The 23497-nt window shown below is 43.2% G+C and overlaps 1 protein-coding gene across 1 annotated transcript in view; it reads left to right on the forward strand.

Moving 5' to 3' along the window:
* Positions 1 to 23497, forward strand: part of bmpr2b (bone morphogenetic protein receptor, type II b (serine/threonine kinase)) — a 69020-nt gene that overhangs the window by 22896 nt on the left and 22627 nt on the right. The window contains exons 3-5 of the mRNA XM_064964071.1: positions 6576 to 6755; positions 11826 to 11930; positions 12027 to 12118. Coding sequence (XP_064820143.1) covers positions 6576 to 6755; positions 11826 to 11930; positions 12027 to 12118 — 377 coding nt within the window. The remainder of the gene's footprint in view (positions 1 to 6575; positions 6756 to 11825; positions 11931 to 12026; positions 12119 to 23497) is intronic.

Raw genomic sequence — 23497 nt, forward strand, 5'->3', positions numbered from 1 at the left:
TCTACAACTAACCCCAACCCAGCACCACACACAGTCTGCAACTAACCCCAACCCAGCACCGCACACAGTCTACAACTAGCCCTAACCCAGCACCACACACAGTCTACAACTAGCCCTAACCCAGCACCACACACAGTCTACAACTAGCCCTAACCCAGCACCACACACAGTCTGCAACTAGCCCCAATCCAGCACCACACACAGTCTACAACTAACCCTAACCCAGCACCACACACAGTCTACAACTAACCCTAACCCAGCACCACACACAGTCTACAACTAGCCCTAACCCAGCACCACACACAGTCTACAACTAGCCCTAACCCAGCACCACACACAGTCTACAACTAGCCCTAACCCAGCACCACACACAGTCTACAACTAGCCCTAACCCAGCACCACACACAGTCTACAACTAACCCTAACCCAGCACCACACACAGTCTACAACTAACCCCAACCCAGCACCACACACAGTCTGCAACTAACCCCAACCCAGCACCACACACAGTCTGCAACTAACCCCAACCCAGCACCACACACAGTCTACAACTAACCCTAACCCAGCACCACACACAGTCTACAACTAGCCCTAACCCAGCACCACACACAGTCTACAACTAGCCCTAACCCAGCACCACACACAGTCTACAACTAACCCCAACCCAGCACCACACACAGTCTACAACTAACCCCAACCCAGCACCACACACAGTCTGCAACTAACCCCAACCCAGCACCACACACAGTCTGCAACTAACCCCAACCCAGCACCACACACAGTCTACAACTAACCCTAACCCAGCACCACACACAGACTACAACTAGCCCTAACCCAGCACCACACACAGTCTACAACTAGCCCTAACCCAGCACCACACACAGTCTACAACTAGCCCTAACCCAGCACCACACACAGTCTGCAACTAGCCCCAATCCAGCACCACACACAGTCTACAACTAACCCCAACCCAGCACCACACACAGTCTGCAACTAACCCCAACCCAGCACCGCACACAGTCTACAACTAGCCCTAACCCAGCACCGCACACAGTCTACAACTAGCCCCAATCCAGCACCACACACAGTCTACAACTAACCCTAACCCAGCACCACACACAGTCTACAACTAGCCCTAACCCAGCACCACACACAGTCTACAACTAGCCCTAACCCAGCACCACACACAGTCTACAACTAGCCCTAACCCAGCACCACACACAGTCTACAACTAACCCTAACCCAGCACCACACACAGTCTACAACTAACCCCAACCCAGCACCACACACAGTCTGCAACTAGCCCTAACCCAGCACCACACACAGTCTACAACTAGCCCTAACCCAGCACCACACACAGTCTACAACTAACCCTAACCCAGCACCACACACAGTCTACAACTAACCCAACCCAGCACCACACACAGTCTGCAACTAACCCCAACCCAGCACCACACACAGTCTGCAACTAACCCCAACCCAGCACCACACACAGTCTACAACTAACCCTAACCCAGCACCACACACAGTCTACAACTAGCCCTAACCCAGCACCACACACAGTCTACAACAGCCCTAACCCAGCACCACACACAGTCTACAACTAGCCCTAACCCAGCACCACACACAGTCTACAACTAACCCTAACCCAGCACCACACACAGTCTACAACTAACCCTAACCCAGCACCACACACAGTCTACAACTAGCCCTAACCCAGCACCACACACAGTCTACAACTAACCCCAACCCAGCACCACACACAGTCTACAACTAACCCCAACCCAGCACCACACACAGTCTGCAACTAACCCCAACCCAGCACCACACACAGTCTGCAACTAACCCCAACCCAGCACCACACACAGTCTACAACTAACCCTAACCCAGCACCACACACAGACTACAACTAGCCCTAACCCAGCACCACACACAGTCTACAACTAGCCCTAACCCAGCACCACACACAGTCTACAACTAGCCCTAACCCAGCACCACACACAGTCTACAACTAACCCCAACCCAGCACCACACACAGTCTACAACTAGCCCTAACCCAGCACCACACACAGTCTACAACTAACCCTAACCCAGCACCACACACAGTCTACAACTAACCCCAACCCAGCACCACACACAGTCTACAACTAACCCAGCACCACACACAGTCTACAACTAGCCCTAACCCAGCACCACACACAGTCTACAACTAGCCCTAACCCAGCACCACACACAGTCTACAACTAGCCCTAACCCAGCACCACACACAGTCTACAACTAGCCCTAACCCAGCACCACACACAGTCTGCAACTAGCCCCAATCCAGCACCACACACAGTCTACAACTAACCCCAACCCAGCACCACACACAGTCTACAACTAACCCCAACCCAGCACCACACACAGTCTGCAACTAACCCCAACCCAGCACCACACACAGTCTGCAACTAACCCCAACCCAGCACCACACACAGTCTACAACTAACCCTAACCCAGCACCACACACAGACTACAACTAGCCCTAACCCAGCACCACACACAGTCTACAACTAGCCCTAACACAGCACCACACACAGTCTACAACTAACCCCAACCCAGCACCACACACAGTCTACAACTAGCCCTAACCCAGCACCACACACAGTCTACAACTAACCCTAACCCAGCACCACACACAGTCTACAACTAACCCCAACCCAGCACCACACACAGTCTACAACTAACCCAGCACCACACACAGTCTACAACTAGCCCTAACCCAGCACCACACACAGTCTACAACTAGCCCTAACCCAGCACCACACACAGTCTACAACTAGCCCTAACCCAGCACCACACACAGTCTACAACTAGCCCTAACCCAGCACCACACACAGTCTGCAACTAGCCCCAATCCAGCACCACACACAGTCTACAACTAACCCCAACCCAGCACCACACACAGTCTGCAACTAACCCCAACCCAGCACCGCACACAGTCTACAACTAACCCCAACCCAGCACCACACACAGTCTACAACTAACCCTAACCCAGCACCACACACAGACTACAACTAGCCCTAACCCAGCACCACACACAGTCTACAACTAGCCCTAACCCAGCACACACACAGTCTACAACTAACCCCAACCCAGCACCACACACAGTCTACAACTAGCCCTAACCCAGCACCACACACAGTCTACAACTAACCCTAACCCAGCACCACACACAGTCTACAACTAACCCCAACCCAGCACCACACACAGTCTACAACTAACCCAGCACCACACACAGTCTACAACTAGCCCTAACCCAGCACCACACACAGTCTACAACTAGCCCTAACCCAGCACCACACACAGTCTACAACTAGCCCTAACCCAGCACCACACACAGTCTACAACTAGCCCTAACCCAGCACCACACACAGTCTGCAACTAGCCCCAATCCAGCACCACACACAGTCTACAACTAACCCCAACCCAGCACCACACACAGTCTGCAACTAACCCCAACCCAGCACCGCACACAGTCTACAACTAGCCCTAACCCAGCACCACACACAGTCTACAACTAACCCCTAACCCAGCACCACACACAGTCTACAACTAGCCCTAACCCAGCACCACACACAGTCTACAACTAGCCCCAATCCAGCACCACACACAGTCTACAACTAGCCCTAACCCAGCACCACACACAGTCTACAACTAACCCTAACCCAGCACCACACACAGTCTACCACTAACCCCAACCCAGCACCACACACAGTCTACAACTAACCCAGCACCACACACAGTCTACAACTAGCCCTAACCCAGCACCACACACAGTCTGCAACTAGCCCTAACCCAGCACCACACACAGTCTACAACTAGCCCTAACCCAGCACCACACACAGTCTACAACTAACCCTAACCCAGCACCACACACAGTCTACAACTAACCCCAACCCAGCACCACACACAGTCTGCAACTAACCCCAACCCAGCACCACACACAGTCTGCAACTAACCCCAACCCAGCACCACACACAGTCTACAACTAACCCTAACCCAGCACCACACACAGTCTACAACTAGCCCTAACCCAGCACCACACACAGTCTACAACTAGACCCCTAACCCAGCACCACACACAGTCTACAACTAACCCTAACCCAGCACCACACACAGTCTACAACTAACCCTAACCCAGCACCACACACAGTCTACAACTAGCCCTAACCCAGCACCACACACAGTCTACAACTAACCCCAACCCAGCACCACACACAGTCTACAACTAACCCCAACCCAGCACCACACACAGTCTGCAACTAACCCCAACCCAGCACCACACACAGTCTGCAACTAACCCCAACCCAGCACCACACACAGTCTGCAACTAACCCTAACCCAGCACCACACACAGACTACAACTAGCCCTAACCCAGCACCACACACAGTCTACAACTAGCCCTAACCCAGCACCACACACAGTCTACAACTAACCCCAACCCAGCACCACACACAGTCTACAACTAACCCTAACCAGCACCACACACAGTCTACAACTAACCCTAACCCAGCACCACACACAGTCTACAACTAACCCCAACCCAGCACCACACACAGTCTACAACTAACCCAGCACCACACACAGTCTACAACTAGCCCTAACCCAGCACCACACACAGTCTACAACTAGCCCTAACCCAGCACCACACACAGTCTACAACTAGCCCTAACCCAGCACCACACACAGTCTACAACTAGCCCTAACCCAGCACCACACACAGTCTGCAACTAGCCCCAATCCAGCACCACACACAGTCTACAACTAACCCCAACCCAGCACCACACACAGTCTGCAACTAACCCCAACCCAGCACCGCACACAGTCTACAACTAGCCCTAACCCAGCACCACACACAGTCTACAACTAGCCCTAACCCAGCACCACACACAGTCTACAACTAGCCCTAACCCAGCACCACACACAGTCTACAACTAGCCCTAACCCAGCACCACACACAGTCTGCAACTAGCCCCAATCCAGCACCACACACAGTCTACAACTAACCCTAACCCAGCACCACACACAGTCTACAACTAGCCCTAACCCAGCACCACACACAGTCTACAACTAGCCCTAACCCAGCACCACACACAGTCTGCAACTAGCCCCAATCCAGCACCACACACAGTCTACAACTAGCCCTAACCCAGCACCACACACAGTCTACAACTAGCCCTAACCCAGCACCACACACAGTCTGCAACTAGCCCCAATCCAGCACCACACACAGTCTACAACTAGCCCTAACCCAGCACCACACACAGTCTACAACTAGCCCTAACCCAGCACCACACACAGTCTACAACTAGCCCTAACCCAGCACCACACACAGTCTACAACTAGCCCTAACCCAGCACCACACACAGTCTGCAACTAGCCCCAATCCAGCACCACACACAGTCTACAACTAACCCCAACCCAGCACCACACACAGTCTGCAACTAACCCCAACCCAGCACCGCACACAGTCTACAACTAACCCTAACCCAGCACCACACACAGTCCACAATTAACCCTAACCCAGCACCACACACAGTCTGCAACTAACCCAGCACCACACACAGTCTACAACTAACCCTAACCCAGCACCACACACAGTCTACAACTAACCCTAACCCAGCACCACACACAGTCTACAACTAACCCTAACCCAGCACCACACACAGTCTACAACTAACCCTAACCCAGCACCACACACAGTCCACAATTAACCCTAACCCAGCACCACACACAGTCTGCAACTAACCCAGCACCACACACAGTCTACAACTAACCCTAACCCAGCACCACACACAGTCTACAACTAACCCTAACCCAGCACCACACACAGTCTACAACTAACCCAGCACCACACACAGTCTACAACTAACCCTAACCCAGCACCACACACAATCCACAATTAACCCTAACCCAGCACCACACACAGTCTACAACTAACCCAGCACCACACACAGTCTACAACTAACCCTAACCCATCACCATACACAGTCTACAACTAACCCTTACCCAGCACCACACACAGTCTACAACTAACCCAGCACCACACACAGTCTACAATTAACCCCAACCCAGCACCACACAGTCTGCAACTAACCCTAACCCATCACCATACACAGTCCACAACTAACCCTAACCCAGCACCATACAGTCTACAACTAACCCCAATCCAGCACCACACACAGTCTACAACTAACCCCAACCCAGCACCACACACAGTCTACAACTAACCCCAATCCAGCACCACACACAGTCTACAACTAACCCTAACCCAGCACCACACACATGATTCCATATGTGTTATTTAATAATTCTGATGTCTTCACTACTAGTCACTTCTAGTCTATGTAGAAAATAGTAAAAATAAAGAAAACCCCTTTAATGAGTAGGTGTGTTCAGACTGTTGACTGGTACTGTATATGAATTCTCTCCCCGGGACATCTGCCTGCTGGATCAGCAAGGTCCACTGAAGCACAGACATACTGCCTCTCTTTCTCCCCATCACTTCATCTCCCCTCCCTCCTGTCACCTCTAGGTTGTTGGACTCACCTTGGCGACCAGCAGGAGTGTCGGGACGACCGTTGCGTGGTAACCAACCTGCCTCCTCAGATCCAGAATGGGACGTATCACTTCTGCTGCTGTAGTACTGACATGTGTAACGTCAACTTCACTGAGGACTTTCCCCTGCCCAGTCCCACTACAGCCCAGCCACTATGTAAGTTAACCTAACCCTAACCTCTGACCCTAACCGTTCTCCCCTGCCCAGTCCCACTACAGCCCAGCCGCTATGTAAGTTAACCCTAACCCCCTAACCTCTGACCCTAACCGTTCTCCCCTGCCCAGTCCCACTACAGCCCAGCCGCTATGTAAGTTAACCCTAACCTCTGACCCTAACCGTTCTCCCCTGCCCAGTCCCACTACAGCCCAGCCGCTATGTAAGTTAACCCTAACCTCTGACACTAACCGTTCTCCCCTGCCCAGTCCCACTACAGCCCAGCCGCTATGTAAGCTAACCCTAACCTCTGACCCTAACCGTTCTCCCCTGCCCAGTCCCACTACAGCCCAGCCAGTATGTAACTGACATGTCCTTTAACCCTGACCTCTAACCCCTAACCCCACTACAGCCCAGCCAGTATGTAACTGACATGTCCTTTAACCCTGACCCCTAACCCAACCCCACTACAGCCCAGCCAGTATGTAACTGACATGTCCTTTAACCCTGACCTCTAACCCCTAACCCAACCCCACTACAGCCCAGCCAGTATGTAACTGACATGTCCTTTAACCCTGACTTCTAACCCCTTACCCCTAACCCAACCCCACTACAGCCCAGCCAGTATGTAACTGACATGTCCTTTAACCCTGACCCCTAACCCCTGACCTCTAACCCAACCCCACTACAGCCCAGCCAGTATGTAACTGACATGTCCTTTAACCCTGACCCCTAACCCCTGACCTCTAACCCAACCCCACTACAGCCCAGCCAGTATGTAACTGACATGTCCTTTAACCCTGACCCCTAACCCCTGACCTCTAACCCAACCCCACTACAGCCCAGCCAGTATGTAACTGACATGTCCTTTAACCCTGACCCCTAACCCCTGACCTCTAACCCAACCCCACTACAGCCCAGCCAGTATGTAACTGACATGTCCTTTAACCCTGACCCCTAACCCCTGACCTCTAACCCAACCCCACTACAGCCCAGCCAGTATGTAACTGACATGTCCTTTAACCCTGACCTCTAACCCAACCCCACTACAGCCCAGCCAGTATGTAACTGACATGTCCTTTAACCCTGACCTCTAACCCCACCCCACTACAGCCCAGCCAGTATGTAACTGACATGTCCTTTAACCCTGACCCCTAACCCCTGACCTCTAACCCAACCCCACTACAGCCCAGCCAGTATGTAACTGACATGTCCTTTAACCCTGACTCTGTACCGGTACCCCCTGTATATAGCCTCATTACTAACCGGTACCCCCTGTATATAGCCTCAGTACTAACCGGTACCCCCTGTATATAGCCTCATTACTAACCGGTACCCCCTGTATATAGCCTCATTACTAACCGGTACCCCCTGTATATAGCCTCAGTACTAACCGGTACCCCCTGTATATAGCCTCATTACTAACCGGTACCCCCTGTATATAGCCTCATTACTAACAGGTACCCCCTGTATATAGTCTCCACATTGACTCTGTACCGGTACCTCTTGTATATAGTCTCCACATTGACTCTGTACCGGTACCCCCTGTATATAGTCTCCACATTGACTCTGTAACGGTACCCCCTGTATAAAGCCTCCACATTGACTCTGTACCGGTACCTCCTGTATATAGTCTGTATATAGCCTCCACATTGACTATGTACCAGTACCCCCTGTATATAGTCTCCACATTGACTCTGTCCCGGTACCTCTTGTATATAGTCTCCACATTGACTCTGTACTGGTACCCCCTGTATATAGCCTCTATATTGACTCCGTACCGGTACCCCCTGTATATAGCCTCCACATTGACTCTGTACCGGTACCTCCTGTATATAGTCTCCACATTGACTCTGTACTGGTACCCCTGTATATAGCCTCCACATTGACTCTGTACCAGTACCCCTGTATATAGCCTCCACATTGACTCTGTTCCGGTACCCCTGTATATAGCCTCCACATTGACTCTGTACCGGTACCCCCTGTATATAGCCTCCACGTTGACTCTGTACCGGTACCCCCTGTATATAGCCTCCACGTTGACTCTGTACCGGTACCCCCTGTATATAGCCTCCACATTGACTCTGTACCAGTACCCCCTGTATATAGCCTCCACATTGACTCTGTTCCGGTACCCCCTGTATATAGCCTCCACATTGACTCTGTACCGGTACCCCCTGTATATAGCCTCCACGTTGACTCTGTACCGGTACCCCCTGTATATAGCCTCCACATTGACTCTGTACCAGTACCCCCTGTATATAGCCTCCACATTGACTCTGTACCGGTACACCCTGTATATAGCCTCCACATTGACACTGTACCGGTACCCCCTGTATATAGCCTCCACATTGACTCTGTTCCGGTACCCCCTGTATATAGCCTCCACATTGACTCTGTACCGGTACCCCCTGTATATAGCCTCCACATTGACTCTGTGCCAGTACCCCCTGTATATAGCCTCCACATAGACTCTGTACCGGTACCCCCTGTATATAGTCTCCACATTGACTCTGTCCCGGTACCTCTTGTATATAGTCTCCACATTGACTCTGTACTGGTACCCCCTGTATATAGCCTCTATATTGACTCCGTACCGGTACCCCCTGTATATAGCCTCCACATTGACTCTGTACCGGTACCTCCTGTATATAGTCTCCACATTGACTCTGTACTGGTACCCCCTGTATATAGCCTCCACATTGACTCTGTACCAGTACCCCCTGTATATAGCCTCCACATTGACTCTGTTCCGGTACCCCCTGTATATAGCCTCCACATTGACTCTGTACCGGTACCCCCTGTATATAGCCTCCACGTTGACTCTGTACCGGTACCCCCTGTATATAGCCTCCACGTTGACTCTGTACCGGTACCCCCTGTATATAGCCTCCACATTGACTCTGTACCAGTACCCCCTGTATATAGCCTCCACATTGACTCTGTTCCGGTACCCCCTGTATATAGCCTCCACATTGACTCTGTACAGGTACCCCCTGTATATAGCCTCCACGTTGACTCTGTACCGGTACCCCTGTATATAGCCTCCACATTGACTCTGTACCAGTAATACCCTGTATATAGCCTCCACATTGACTCTCTAACCGGTACACCCTGTATATAGCCTCCACATTGACTCTGTACAGGTACCCCCTGTATATAGCCTCCACATTGACTCTGTTCCGGTACCCCCTGTATATAGCCTCCACATTGACTCTGTACCGGTACCCCCTGTATATAGCCTCCACATTGACTCTGTGCCAGTACCCCCTGTATATAGCCTCCACATAGACTCTGTACCGGTACCCCCTGTATATAGCCTCCACATTGACTCTGTACCGGAACCATCTGTATTTAGCCTCGCAATTATTATTTTACTGCTGCTCTTTAACTATTTGTTTCTCTTGTTTCTTATATCTGCACCTGTTGGTTAAGGGCTGGTCAGTCAGCATTTCACTGTGAGGTCTACACCTGTTGGTTAAGGGCTGGTCAGTCAGCATTTCACTGTGAGGTCTACACCTGTTGGTTAAGGGCTGGTCAGTCAGCATTTCACTGTAAGGTCTACACCTGTTGGTTAAGGGCTGGTCAGTCAGCATTTAGTGGATTTTCTACTAAGTTCAATACACTTTTTAATATTGCTGGATTGCTGGATCCGTGACATCGCCTGTGTTCACTGCAACACAGATGTTAAAGGGCCCTAATAATACCCTTTTAGTGCTAGAGATAAGACTTCCTGACATTTCAGCCTGTTCTGGTGGGATGGAGTTTTGGCCTGCCTGGTGACCAGGCAGTAAATTATTTAATAGGCCAATAAGAAAAGAGTTCCGAACATCTCTGCCAATGACAGCTAGTTTTCCCTTCCCCAATCAGACCGAAGCTATTTTTGTTCCTTTTTGGCCATTTTAATTAAAAAACAATCACAGGAACGCGCAGTTCCTACTCTGAAATTTGTGGAGAGTGGAAATGAAGTGCGGGCTGGCACTGTTAAGAACTTTGCTTGACGTACAGATTGGTTTCACACAACCTCTCAACACTGCAGCAGACGACCTGGTTGATTTTGGTGAGAACTCTGGCATGACAGCGACCTCTCACAGAAGTCCTCCACCTGCCAATCTGAGACCATGGTTGTGGTTCCGTTGTGGAATCTTTCTTGTTTGTAGGTGACCAAATACTTATTTTCCACCATAATTTGCAAATAAATTCATTAAAAATCCTACAATGTGATTTTCTGGATTTTTTTTCCTCATTTTTGTCTGTCATAGTTGAAGTGTACCTATTATGAAACTTACAGGGCTCATATTTTTAAGTGGGAGAACTTGCACAATTGGTGGCTGACTAAATACTTTTTTGCCCCACTGTATTGGTTTATTTTGATAAGAGATGAACATGTAATGAATTGAAGGTTATTTGTTGATTTAAAAATGAATCACTTTTAATGTTATCAGATTTGGGTCACAAGATATTCTTGTGACTTGGTTAGAGGTTAGAGGTCATGGGTTAGAGACAGACTAACAGGTTGTTTATGTCCTGCTGTAGACCACCAGAATACTACCAGGTTAGAGACAGAGACTAACAGGTTGTTTATGTCCTGCTGTAGACCACCAGAATACTACTGGGTTAGAGACAGACTAACATGTTGTTTATGTCCTGCTGTAGACCACCAGAATACTACTAGGTTAGAGACAGACTAACAGGTTGTTTATGTCCTGCTGTAGACCACCAGAATACTACTAGGTTAGAGACAGAGACTAACAGGTTGTTTATGTCCTGCTGTAGACCACCAGAATACTACTGGGTTAGAGACAGAGACTAACAGGTTGTTTATGTCCTGCTGTAGACCACCAGAATACTACTAGGTTAGAGACAAACTAACAGGTTGTTTATGTCCTGCTGTAGACCACCAGAATACTACTAGGTTAGAGACAAACTAACAGGTTGTTTATGTCCTGCTGTAGACCACCAGAATACTACTAGGTTAGAGACAAACTAACAGGTTGTTTATGTCCTGCTGTAGACCACCAGAATACTACTAGGTTAGAGACAGACTAACAGGTTGTTTATGTCCTGTTGTAGACAACCAGTTGCAGTGTGAAGAGACCATAGTCATCTCCTTGGCTGTTGTCTCTGTGCTGGCTGTCATCATCTTTGCTGCCTTCTTCGGTTACCGCATGATGCACAGTGAGTAACCATGGTGATGACCAGACAATAATATGATGCTTATCTCTGTTTATCCCCGTGACCTAAGCCTCTGTCTGACTGTGTATGTATTCTCAGGAGGTGATAAACAGGGCCTTCATAATCTCAACATGATGGAGGGAGCTGGTTCTGAGAGCTCTCTGGACCTGGACAACCTCAAACAACTGGAGGTCAGATGGCTACAGCTACTACAGTTATTACAGCTACTACAGCTACTACAGTTATTACAGTTATTACAGTTATTACAGTTATTACAGCTACTACAGCTACGACAGTTATTACAGCTACTACAGCTACTACAGTTATTACAGCTACGACAGTTATTACAGCTACTACAGTTATTACAGCTACTACAGTTATTACAGCTACTACAGTTATTACAGCTACTACAGTTGTTAAAGTTAACTACAGTTACTACAGCTATTACAGTTATTACAGTTATTACAGCTATTACAGCTATTACAGCTACTACAGTTATTACAGCTACTACAGTTGCTACTACAGTTACTACAGTTACTACAGTTGTTAAAGTTAACTACAGTTACTACAGCTACTACAATTATTACAGTTATTACAGTTATTACAGCTACGACAGTTACTACAGCTACTACAGTTATTACAGTTACTACAGCTATTACAGTTATTACAGCTACTACAGTTATTACAGCTACTACAGTTACTACAATTGTTAAAGTTAACTACAATTACTACAGCTACGACAATTATTACAGCTACTACAGCTATTACAGCTATTACAGCTACTACAGTTACTACAGCTACTACAGTTATTACAGTTACTACAGCTACTACAGTTATTACAGCTACTACAGTTACTACAATTGTTAAAGTTAACTACAATTACTACAGCTACGACAATTATTACAGCTACTACAGCTATTACAGTTATTACAGCTACTACAGCTACTACAGTTATTACAGCTACGACAGTTATTACAGCTACTACAGCTATTACAGTTACTACAGTTATTACAGCTATTACAGCTACTACAGTTATTACAGCTACTACAGTTATTACAGTTACTACAGCTATTACAGCTACTACAGTTACTACAGTTACTACAGCTACTACAGTTATTTCAGCTACTACAGTTATTACAGCTACTACAGTTACTACAGTTACTACAGCTACTACAGTTATTACAGCTACTACAGTTACTACAGCTACTACAGTTATTACAGTTATTACAGCTACTACAGTTATTACAGCTACTACAGTTTTTACAGCTACTACAGTTACTACAGCTACTACAGGTATTACAATTTTTACAGCTACTACAGTTATTACAGTTTTTACAGCTACTACAGTTTTTACAGCTACTACAGTTATTACAGCTACTACAGTTATTACAGTTACTACAGCTACTACAGCTACTACAGCTACTACAGTTATTACAGTTATTACAGCTACTACAGTTATTACAGCTACTACAGTTACTACAGCTACTACAGTTATTACAGCTACTACAGCTATTACAACTACTACAGTTATTACAGCTACTACAGTTACTACAGCTACTAAAGTTATTACAGTTACTACAGTTATTACAGCTGCTACAGCTACTGCAGTTATTACAGCTACTACAGTTACTACAGTTATTACAGCTGCTACAGCTACTGCAGTTATTACAGTTACTAGTTATTACAGCTGCTACAGCTACTGCAGTTATTACAGTTACTAGTTATTACAGCTACTACAGTTATTACAGTTATTACAGTTACTACAGTTATTACAGCTACTACAGTTACTACAGTTATTACAGCTACTACAGTTATTAGTTTTTACAGCTATTACAGCTACTACAGTTGTTAAAGCTTACTACAGTTACTACAGCTACTACAGTTATTACAGCTACTACAGTTATTACAGCTACTACAGTTACTACAGTTATTACAGCTACTACAGTTATTAGTTTTTACAGCTACTACAGCTATTACAGCTACTACAGTTATTACAGCTACTACAGTTATTACAGTTACTACAGTTACTACAGTTGTTAAAGTTAACTACAGTTACTACAGCTACTACAGTTATTTCAGCTACTACAGTTATTACAGCTACTACAGTTACTACAGTTACTACAGCTACTACAGTTATTACAGCTACTACAGTTACTACAGCTACTACAGTTATTACAGTTTTTACAGCTACTACAGTTATTACAGCTACTACAGTTTTTACAGCTACTACAGCTACTACAGTTATTACAGTTTTTACAGCTACTACAGTTTTTACAGCTACTACAGTTATTACAGCTACTACAGTTATTACAGCTACTACAGTTATTACAGCTACTACAGTTATTACAGTTACTACAGCTACTACAGTTATTACAGCTACTACAGTTATTACAGCTACTACAGTTACTACAGTTACTACAGCTACAACAGTTACTACAGCTACTAAAGTTACTACAACTACTACAGTTACTACAGCTACTACAGCTACTACAGTTACTACAGCTACTACAGTTATTACAGTTTTTACAGCTACTACAGCTATTACAGCTACTACAGTTATTACAGCTACTACAGTTACTACAGCTACTAAAGTTATTACAGTTACTACAGTTATTACAGCTGCTACAGCTACTGCAGTTATTACAGCTACTACAGTTACTATAGCTACTACAGTTATTACAGTTTTTACAGCTACTACAGTTATTACAGCTACTACAGCCACTAAAGTTATTACAGCTACTACAGCCACTAAAGTTATTACAGCCACTAAAGTTATTACAGTTACTACAGTTATTACAGTTACTACAGTTATTACAGCTACTACAGTTATTACAGCTACTACAGTTTCTACAGTTATTACAGCTACTACAGTTATTACAGCTATTACAGCTACTACAGTTATTACAGCTACTACAGCTATTACAGTTACTACAGTTATTACAGCTATTACAGCTACTACAGTTATTACAGCTACTACAGTTATTACAGTTACTACAGTTACTACAGTTGTTAAAGTTAACTACAGTTACTACAGCTACTACAGTTATTACAGCTACTACAGTTATTACAGCTACTACAGTTACTACAGCTACTACAGCTATTACAGTTACTACAGTTATTACAGCTACTACAGTTACTACAGCTACTACAGTTATTACAGTTGCTACAGTTTTTACAGCTACTACAGTTATTACAGCTACTACAGTTACTTTTTACAGCTACTACAGCTACTACAGTTATTACAGTTTTTACAGCTACTACAGTTATTACAGCTACTACAGTTATTACAGCTAGTTACTACAGTTATTACAGCTACTACAGTTATTACAGCTACTACAGTTATTACAGCTACTACAGTTATTACAGCTACTACAGTTATTACAGCTACTACAGTTATTACAGCTACTACAGTTACTACAGTTATTACAGCTACTACAGTTATTACTACAGCTACTACAGCTAAAGTTACAGTTATTACACTACTACAGTTACTACAGCTACTACAGTTACTACAGCTACTACAGTTATTACAGTTTTTACAGCTACTACAGCTATTACAGCTACTACAGTTATTACAGCTACTACAGTTACTACAGCTACTAAAGTTATTACAGTTACTACAGTTATTACAGCTGCTACAGCTACTGCAGTTATTACAGCTACTACAGTTACTATAGCTACTACAGTTATTACAGTTTTTACAGCTACTACAGTTATTACAGCTACTACAGCCACTAAAGTTATTACAGCTACTACAGCCACTAAAGTTATTACAGCCACTAAAGTTATTACAGTTATTACTGCTGCTACATTTATTACAGCTACTACAGCTGCTACAGTTATTAGTTATTACTGCTGCTACATTTATTACAGCTACTACAGCTGCTACAGTTATTACAGTCGCTACAGTTATTACAGCTGCTACAGTTATTACAGCTACTACAGTTATTACAGCTACTACAGTTACTACAGTTATTACAGCTACTACAGCTACGACAGTTATTACAGTTTTTACAGTTATTACAGCTACTACAGTTACTACAGCTACTACAGCTACTACAGCTACTACAGTTACTACAGTTATTACAGCTGCTACAGCTACTGCAGTTATTACAGCTACTACAGCTACTACAGTTACTACAGTTATTACAGCTGCTACAGCTACTGCAGTTATTACAGCTACTACAGCTATTACAGTTACTAGTTATTACAGCTATTACAGCTACTACAGTTATTACAGCTACTACAGTTATTACAGCTACTACAGCTATTACAGTTTTTACAGCTACTACAGCTACTACAGTTATTACAGTTTTTACAGCTACTACAGCTATTACAGCTACTACAGTTGTTAAAGCTTACTACAGCTACTACAGTTATTACAGCTACTACAGTTATTACAGCTACTACATCTGCTACAGTTATTACAGTCGCTACAGTTTTTCCAGCTACTACAGTTTTTACAGCTACTACAGTTATTACAGCTACTACAGTTATTACAGCTACTACAGTTATTACAGCTACTACAGCTATTTCAGCTACGACAGTTGTTAAAGCTTATTACAGCTACTTCAGTTAATACAGTTGCTACAGTTATTACTGCTACAGTTACTACAGTTATTACAGCTACTACAGTTATTACAGCTACTAGAGTTACAGTTATTACAGCTACTACAGTTATTACAGCTACTACAGTTATTACAGCTACAGCTACTACAGTTATTACAGCTACTACAGTTATTACAGCTACTACAGTTACTACAGTTATTACAGTTACGACAGTTATTACAGCTACTACAGCCACTAAAGTTATTACAGTTACGACAGTTATTACAGTTACAGTTACAGTTACTACAGTTATTACAGTTACTACAGTTATTACAGTTATTACTGCTGCTACATTTATTACAGCTACTACAGTTATTACAGCTGCTACAGTTACCACAGCTACTACAGTTATTACAGCTACTACAGTTATTACAGCTACTACAGTTATTACAGCTACTACAGTTATTACAGCTGCAACAGTTATTACAGTTAGTTAACTACAGTTATTACAGCTACTACAGTTATTACAGCTACTAAAGTTATTACAGCTGCTACAGTTATTACAGTTATTACAACTGCTACAGTTATTACAGCTACTACAGTTATTACAGCTGCTACAGTTACTACAGCTGCTACAGTTACTACAGCTGCTACAGCTACCACAGCTACTACAGTTATTACAGCTACTACAGTTATTACAGCTGCAACAGTTATTACAGTTATTACAGCTACTAAAGTTATTACAGCTACTACAGTTATTACAGCTACTACAGTTATTACAGCTACTAAAGTTATTACAGCTGCTACAGTTATTAGAGTTATTACAACTGCTACAGTTATTACAGCTTCTACAGTTATAACTGCTACTTCAGCTGCTACAGCTACTACAGTTATTACAGCTACTACAACCTTTACAGCTATTCTACCTTATAGACATCTACAGCTACTACAGCTATTCTACCTTATGCACATCTATTACAGCTACTTCAACTATTCTACCTACTACACATCTACAATTACTACAGCTATTCTACCTAGTACACTTCCACACCTACTACAGCTATTCTACCTACTACACATCTTCATTTACTACAGCTATTCTACCTACTACACATCTACACCTACTACAACTATTCTACCTACTACACATCTACACCTACTACAACTATTCTACCTACTACACACTACAGCTACTACACCTACTACAGCTACTACAGTTCTACCTTATACAGCATCTACACCTACTACAAGTTATTCTACCTACTACACATCTACACCTACTACAGCTATTCTACCAGTTACTACAGTTACATCTACACCTACTACAGCTATTCTACCTACTACACATACTACAGTTATTACAGCTATTCTACCAGTTACTACACATCTACACCTACTACAGCTATTCAGTTTTTACAGCTACTACAGTTATCTACACCTACTACAACTATTCTACCTACAGTTATTACACATCTACACCTACTACAGCTATTACACCTACAGTTACACATCTACACATTACTACAGCTATTCTACCTACTACAGTTATTACAGCTACTACACATCTACACCTACTACAACTATTCTACCTACTACACTATCAGTTATTACAGCTACTACAGCTATTCTACCTACTAAAGCTTATTACATCTACAGTTACTACAGCTAGTTATTACCTACTACACATCTACACCTACTACAGTTATTACTATTACTACCTACAGTTATTACAGCTACTACAGTTATTACAGCTATTCAGTTATTACAGCTACTACAGTTCTACAGCTACTACAGCTATAAAGTTATTACAGTTATACACATCTACAACTACTACAGTTAGCAGTTATTACACCTACTACAGTTATTACATCTACACCTACTACAGTTATTCTACAGCTATACACATCTACACAGTTATTAGCTACTACAGTTATTCTATTATTACAGCACATCAGTTATTACAACTATTCTACAGTTATTACAGCTACTACAGTTATTACAGCTGCTACAGTTACTACAGTTATCTACAGCTGCTACAGTTACTACAGCTACTACAGTTATTACAGCTGCTACAGTTATACACATCTACAACTACTACAGCTATTCTACAGTTATTACACATCTACACCTACTACACATTACAGCTACTACAGTTATTACATCTACAGCTACTACAGCTACTACAGTTATTCTACCTTATACACATCTACAACTACTACAGCTATTCTACCTTATACACATCTACAACTACTACAGCTATTCTACCTAAAACACATCTACACCTACTACAGCTATTCTACAGCTACTACACATCTACAGCTACACAGCTACTACAACTATTCTACCTTACTACACATCTACACCTACTCTACAGCTATTCTATCTTCACTTACACCTACTACAGCTATTCTACCTACTACACATCTTCATTTACTACAGCTATTCTACCTACTACACATCTACACCTACTACAACTATTCTACCTACTACTACATCTACACCTACTACAACTATTCTACCTACTACACATCTACAGCTACTACACCTACTACAGCTATTCTACCTTATACACATCTACACCTACTACAACTATTCTACCTACTACACATCTACACCTACTACAACTATTCTACCTACTACACATCTACACCTACTACAGCTATTCTACCTACTACACATCTACAATTACTACAGCTATTCTACCTACTACACATCTACACCTACTACAACTATTCTACCTACTACACATCTACACCTACTACAACTATTCTACCTACTACACATCTACACCTACTACAGCTATTCTACCTACTACACATCTACAATTACTACAGCTATTCTACCTACTACACATCTACACCTACTACAACTATTCTACCTACTACACATCTACACCTACTACAGCTATTCTACCTACTACACATCTACAATTACTACAGCTATTCTACCTACTACACATCTACACCTACTACAACTATTCTACCTACTACACAACTACTACACCTACTACAGCTATTCTACCTACTACACATCTACACCTACTACAGCTATTCTACCTTATACACATCTACAATTACTACAGCTATGCTACCTACTACACATCTACACCTACTACAGCTATTCTACCTTATACACATCTACACTTACTCCAGCTATTCTATCTTCTACACATCTACAACTATTCTACCTACTACACATCTACACTTACTACACATCTACACCTACTACACATCTACAGCTACAGCTACTACAGGTATTCTACCTTATACACATCTACAACTACTACAGATATTCTACCTTATACACATCTACACCTACTACACATCTACAGCTACTACACATCTACAGCTACTACAGCTACTACAGGTATTCTACCTTATACACATCTACAACTACTACAGCTATTCTACCTTATACACATCTACAACTACTCCAGCTATTCTACCTAAAACACATCTACACCTACTACACATCTACAGCTACTACACATCTACAGCTACTACAGCTACTACAGGTATTCTACCTTATACACATCTACACCTACTCCAGCTATTCTATCTTCTACACATCTACAACTATTCTACCTACTACACATCTACTACAGCTATTCTACCTACTACACATCTACACCTACTACACATCTACACCTACTACACATCTACAGCTACTACACATCTACAGCTACTACAGCTACTACAGGTATTCTACCTTATACACATCTACAACTACTACAGCTATTCTACCTAGTACACATCTACAGCTACTACACATCTACACCTACTACATCTATTCTACCTAGTACACATCTACACCTACTACAACTTTTCTACCTACTATACATCTATACCTACTACAACTATTCTACCTACTACACATCTACTACAGCTATTCTACCTCCTACACATATACACCTACTACAACTATTCTACCTACTACACATCTACACCTACTACAGCTATTCTACCTTATACACATCTACAACTACTACAGCTGTTCTACCTACTACACATCTACACCTACTACACATCTATAGCTACTACAGCTATTCTATCTACTACACATCTACAACTACTACAACTATTCTACCTACTACACATCTACACCTAATACAGCTATTCTACCTTATACACATCTACTACAGCTATTCTACCTACTACACATCTACACATACTACAACTATTCTACCTACTACACATCTACACCTACTACAACTATTCTACCTACTACACATCTACACCTACTACAACTATTCCACCTACTACACATCTACAGCTACTACACATCGACAGCTACTTCAGCTATTCTACCTTATACACATCTACTACAGCTACTACAGCTATTCTACCTTATACACATCTACTACAGCTACTACATCTATTCTACTTCATACACATCTACAACTATTCTACCTACTACACATATACACCTACTACAACTATTCTACCTACTACACATATACACCTACTACAACTATTCTACCTACTACAACTATTCTACCTACTACACATCTACACCTACTACAGCTATTCTACCTTATACACATCTACAGCTACTACATATATTCTACTTTATACACATCTACAACTATTCTACCTACTACACATCTACAACTACTACAGCTGTTCTACCTACTACTATCTACACCTACTACACATCTATAGCTACTACAGCTATTCTATCTACTACAGCTATTCTACCTACTACACATCTACACCTACTACAACTATTCTACCTACTACACATCTACACCTACTACAGCTATTCTATCTACTACACATCTACAACTACTACAACTATTCTACCTTCTATACCTACTACAGCTGTTCTATCTACTACACATCTACAACTACTACAACTATTCTACCTTATATACCTACTACAGCTGTTCTACCTACTACACATCTACAACTACTACAACTATTCTGCCTACTAAACATCTACACCTACTACAACTATTCTACCTTATACACATCTACAACTACTACACCTACTACAACTATTCTACCTACTACACATCTACAGCTACTACAGCTATTCTAGCTACTACAGCTATTCTACCTACTACACATCTACACCTACTACAACTATTCTACCTACTACACATCTACACCTACTACAGCTATTCTACCTACTACACATCTACAACTACTACAGCTGTTCTACCTACTACTATCTACACCTACTACACATCTATAGCTACTACAGCTATTCTATCTACTACACATCTACAACTACTACAACTATTCTACCTACTACACATCTACACCTAATACAGCTATTCTACCTTATACACATCTACAGCTACTACATATTCTACTTTATACACATCTACAACTATTCTACCTACTACACATCTACAACTACTACAGCTGTTCTACCTACTACTATCTACACCTACTACACATCTATAGCTACTACAGCTATTCTATCTACTACACATCTACAACTACTACAACTATTCTACCTACTACACATCTACACCTAATACAGCTATTCTACCTTATACACATCTACAACTACTACAACTATTCTACCTACTACACATCTACACCTACTACAACTATTCTACCTACTACACATTGTCACGAACCGGCTCAAAGCCCGTAACAAAGGGAGACAACGTGGAGATAAGGAGTAACAAAATATATATTTATTAACCAAAGCAACTAAGGAAAATATACAATGGTGTGTGTAATCAGTAATCAGTAGTGTAAGTGAGTGTTTTGCATGCATGAATGTGATAATGCAGGGTGTTGAAAGGTGCCAATGCAAACAAACAAAAGGCCACCAAGAACCACAACACAATCTACAAAGGTGTCTGCATGGAGAGAGTCTCCTCCATAAATGTGGAAGAGGTCTATTTATCCTGGGACACACCTGGCCCAGGTGTTTCCCATGTAGCTGACGACCCTCCCCAACTCCGCCCACCGGCATCCTAATAAGGAAACAAGAACAAAAACAGAATACGGCAGACAGAGTGGGAGGGTCGTCACAACATCTACAACTACTACAGCTATTCTACCTACTACACATCTACACCTACTACAGCTATTCTACCTACTACACATCTACACCTACTACAGCTATTCTACCTACCAGACAGCTACACCTACTACACATCTACACATACTACAGCTATTCTACCTACCAGACATCTACACCTACTACACATCTACTATTCTACACATACTACAGCTATTCTACCTACCAGACATCTACACCTACTACACATCTACACATACTACAGCTATTCTACCTACTACACATCAACTATTCTACCTACTACACATCTACACCTACTACAGCTATTCTACACATCTACATTCACATCTACAGCTACTACATATATTCTACTTTATACACATCTACAACTATTCTACCTACTACACATCTACAACTACTACAGCTATTCTACCTACTACACATCTACACCTACTACAGCTATTCTACCTACTACACATCTACACCTACTACAGCTATTCTACCTACTACACATCTACACCTACTACAGCTATTCTACCTACTACACATCTACACCTACTACACATCTACAACTATTCTACCTACTACACATCTACAACTACTACAGCTATTCTACCTACTACACATCTACACCTACTACAGCTATTCTACCTACTACACATCTACACCTACTACAGCTATTCTACCTACCAGACATCTACACCTACTACACATCTACACATACTACAGCTATTCTACCTACCAGACATCTACACCTACTACACATCTACACATACTACAGCTATTCTACCTACCAGACATCTACACCTACTACACATCTACACATACTACAGCTATTCTACCTACTACAACTATTCTACCTACTACACATCTACACCTACTACAGCTATTCTACCTTATACACATCTACAGCTACTACATATATTCTACTTTATACACATCTACAACTATTCTACCTACTACACATCTACAACTACTACAGCTATTCTACCTACTACACATCTACACCTACTACAGCTATTCTACCTACTACACATCTA

Source organism: Oncorhynchus masou, unplaced genomic scaffold (genome assembly GCF_036934945.1).
Source record: "Oncorhynchus masou masou isolate Uvic2021 unplaced genomic scaffold, UVic_Omas_1.1 unplaced_scaffold_903, whole genome shotgun sequence".
Taxonomy (NCBI): domain Eukaryota; kingdom Metazoa; phylum Chordata; class Actinopteri; order Salmoniformes; family Salmonidae; genus Oncorhynchus; species Oncorhynchus masou.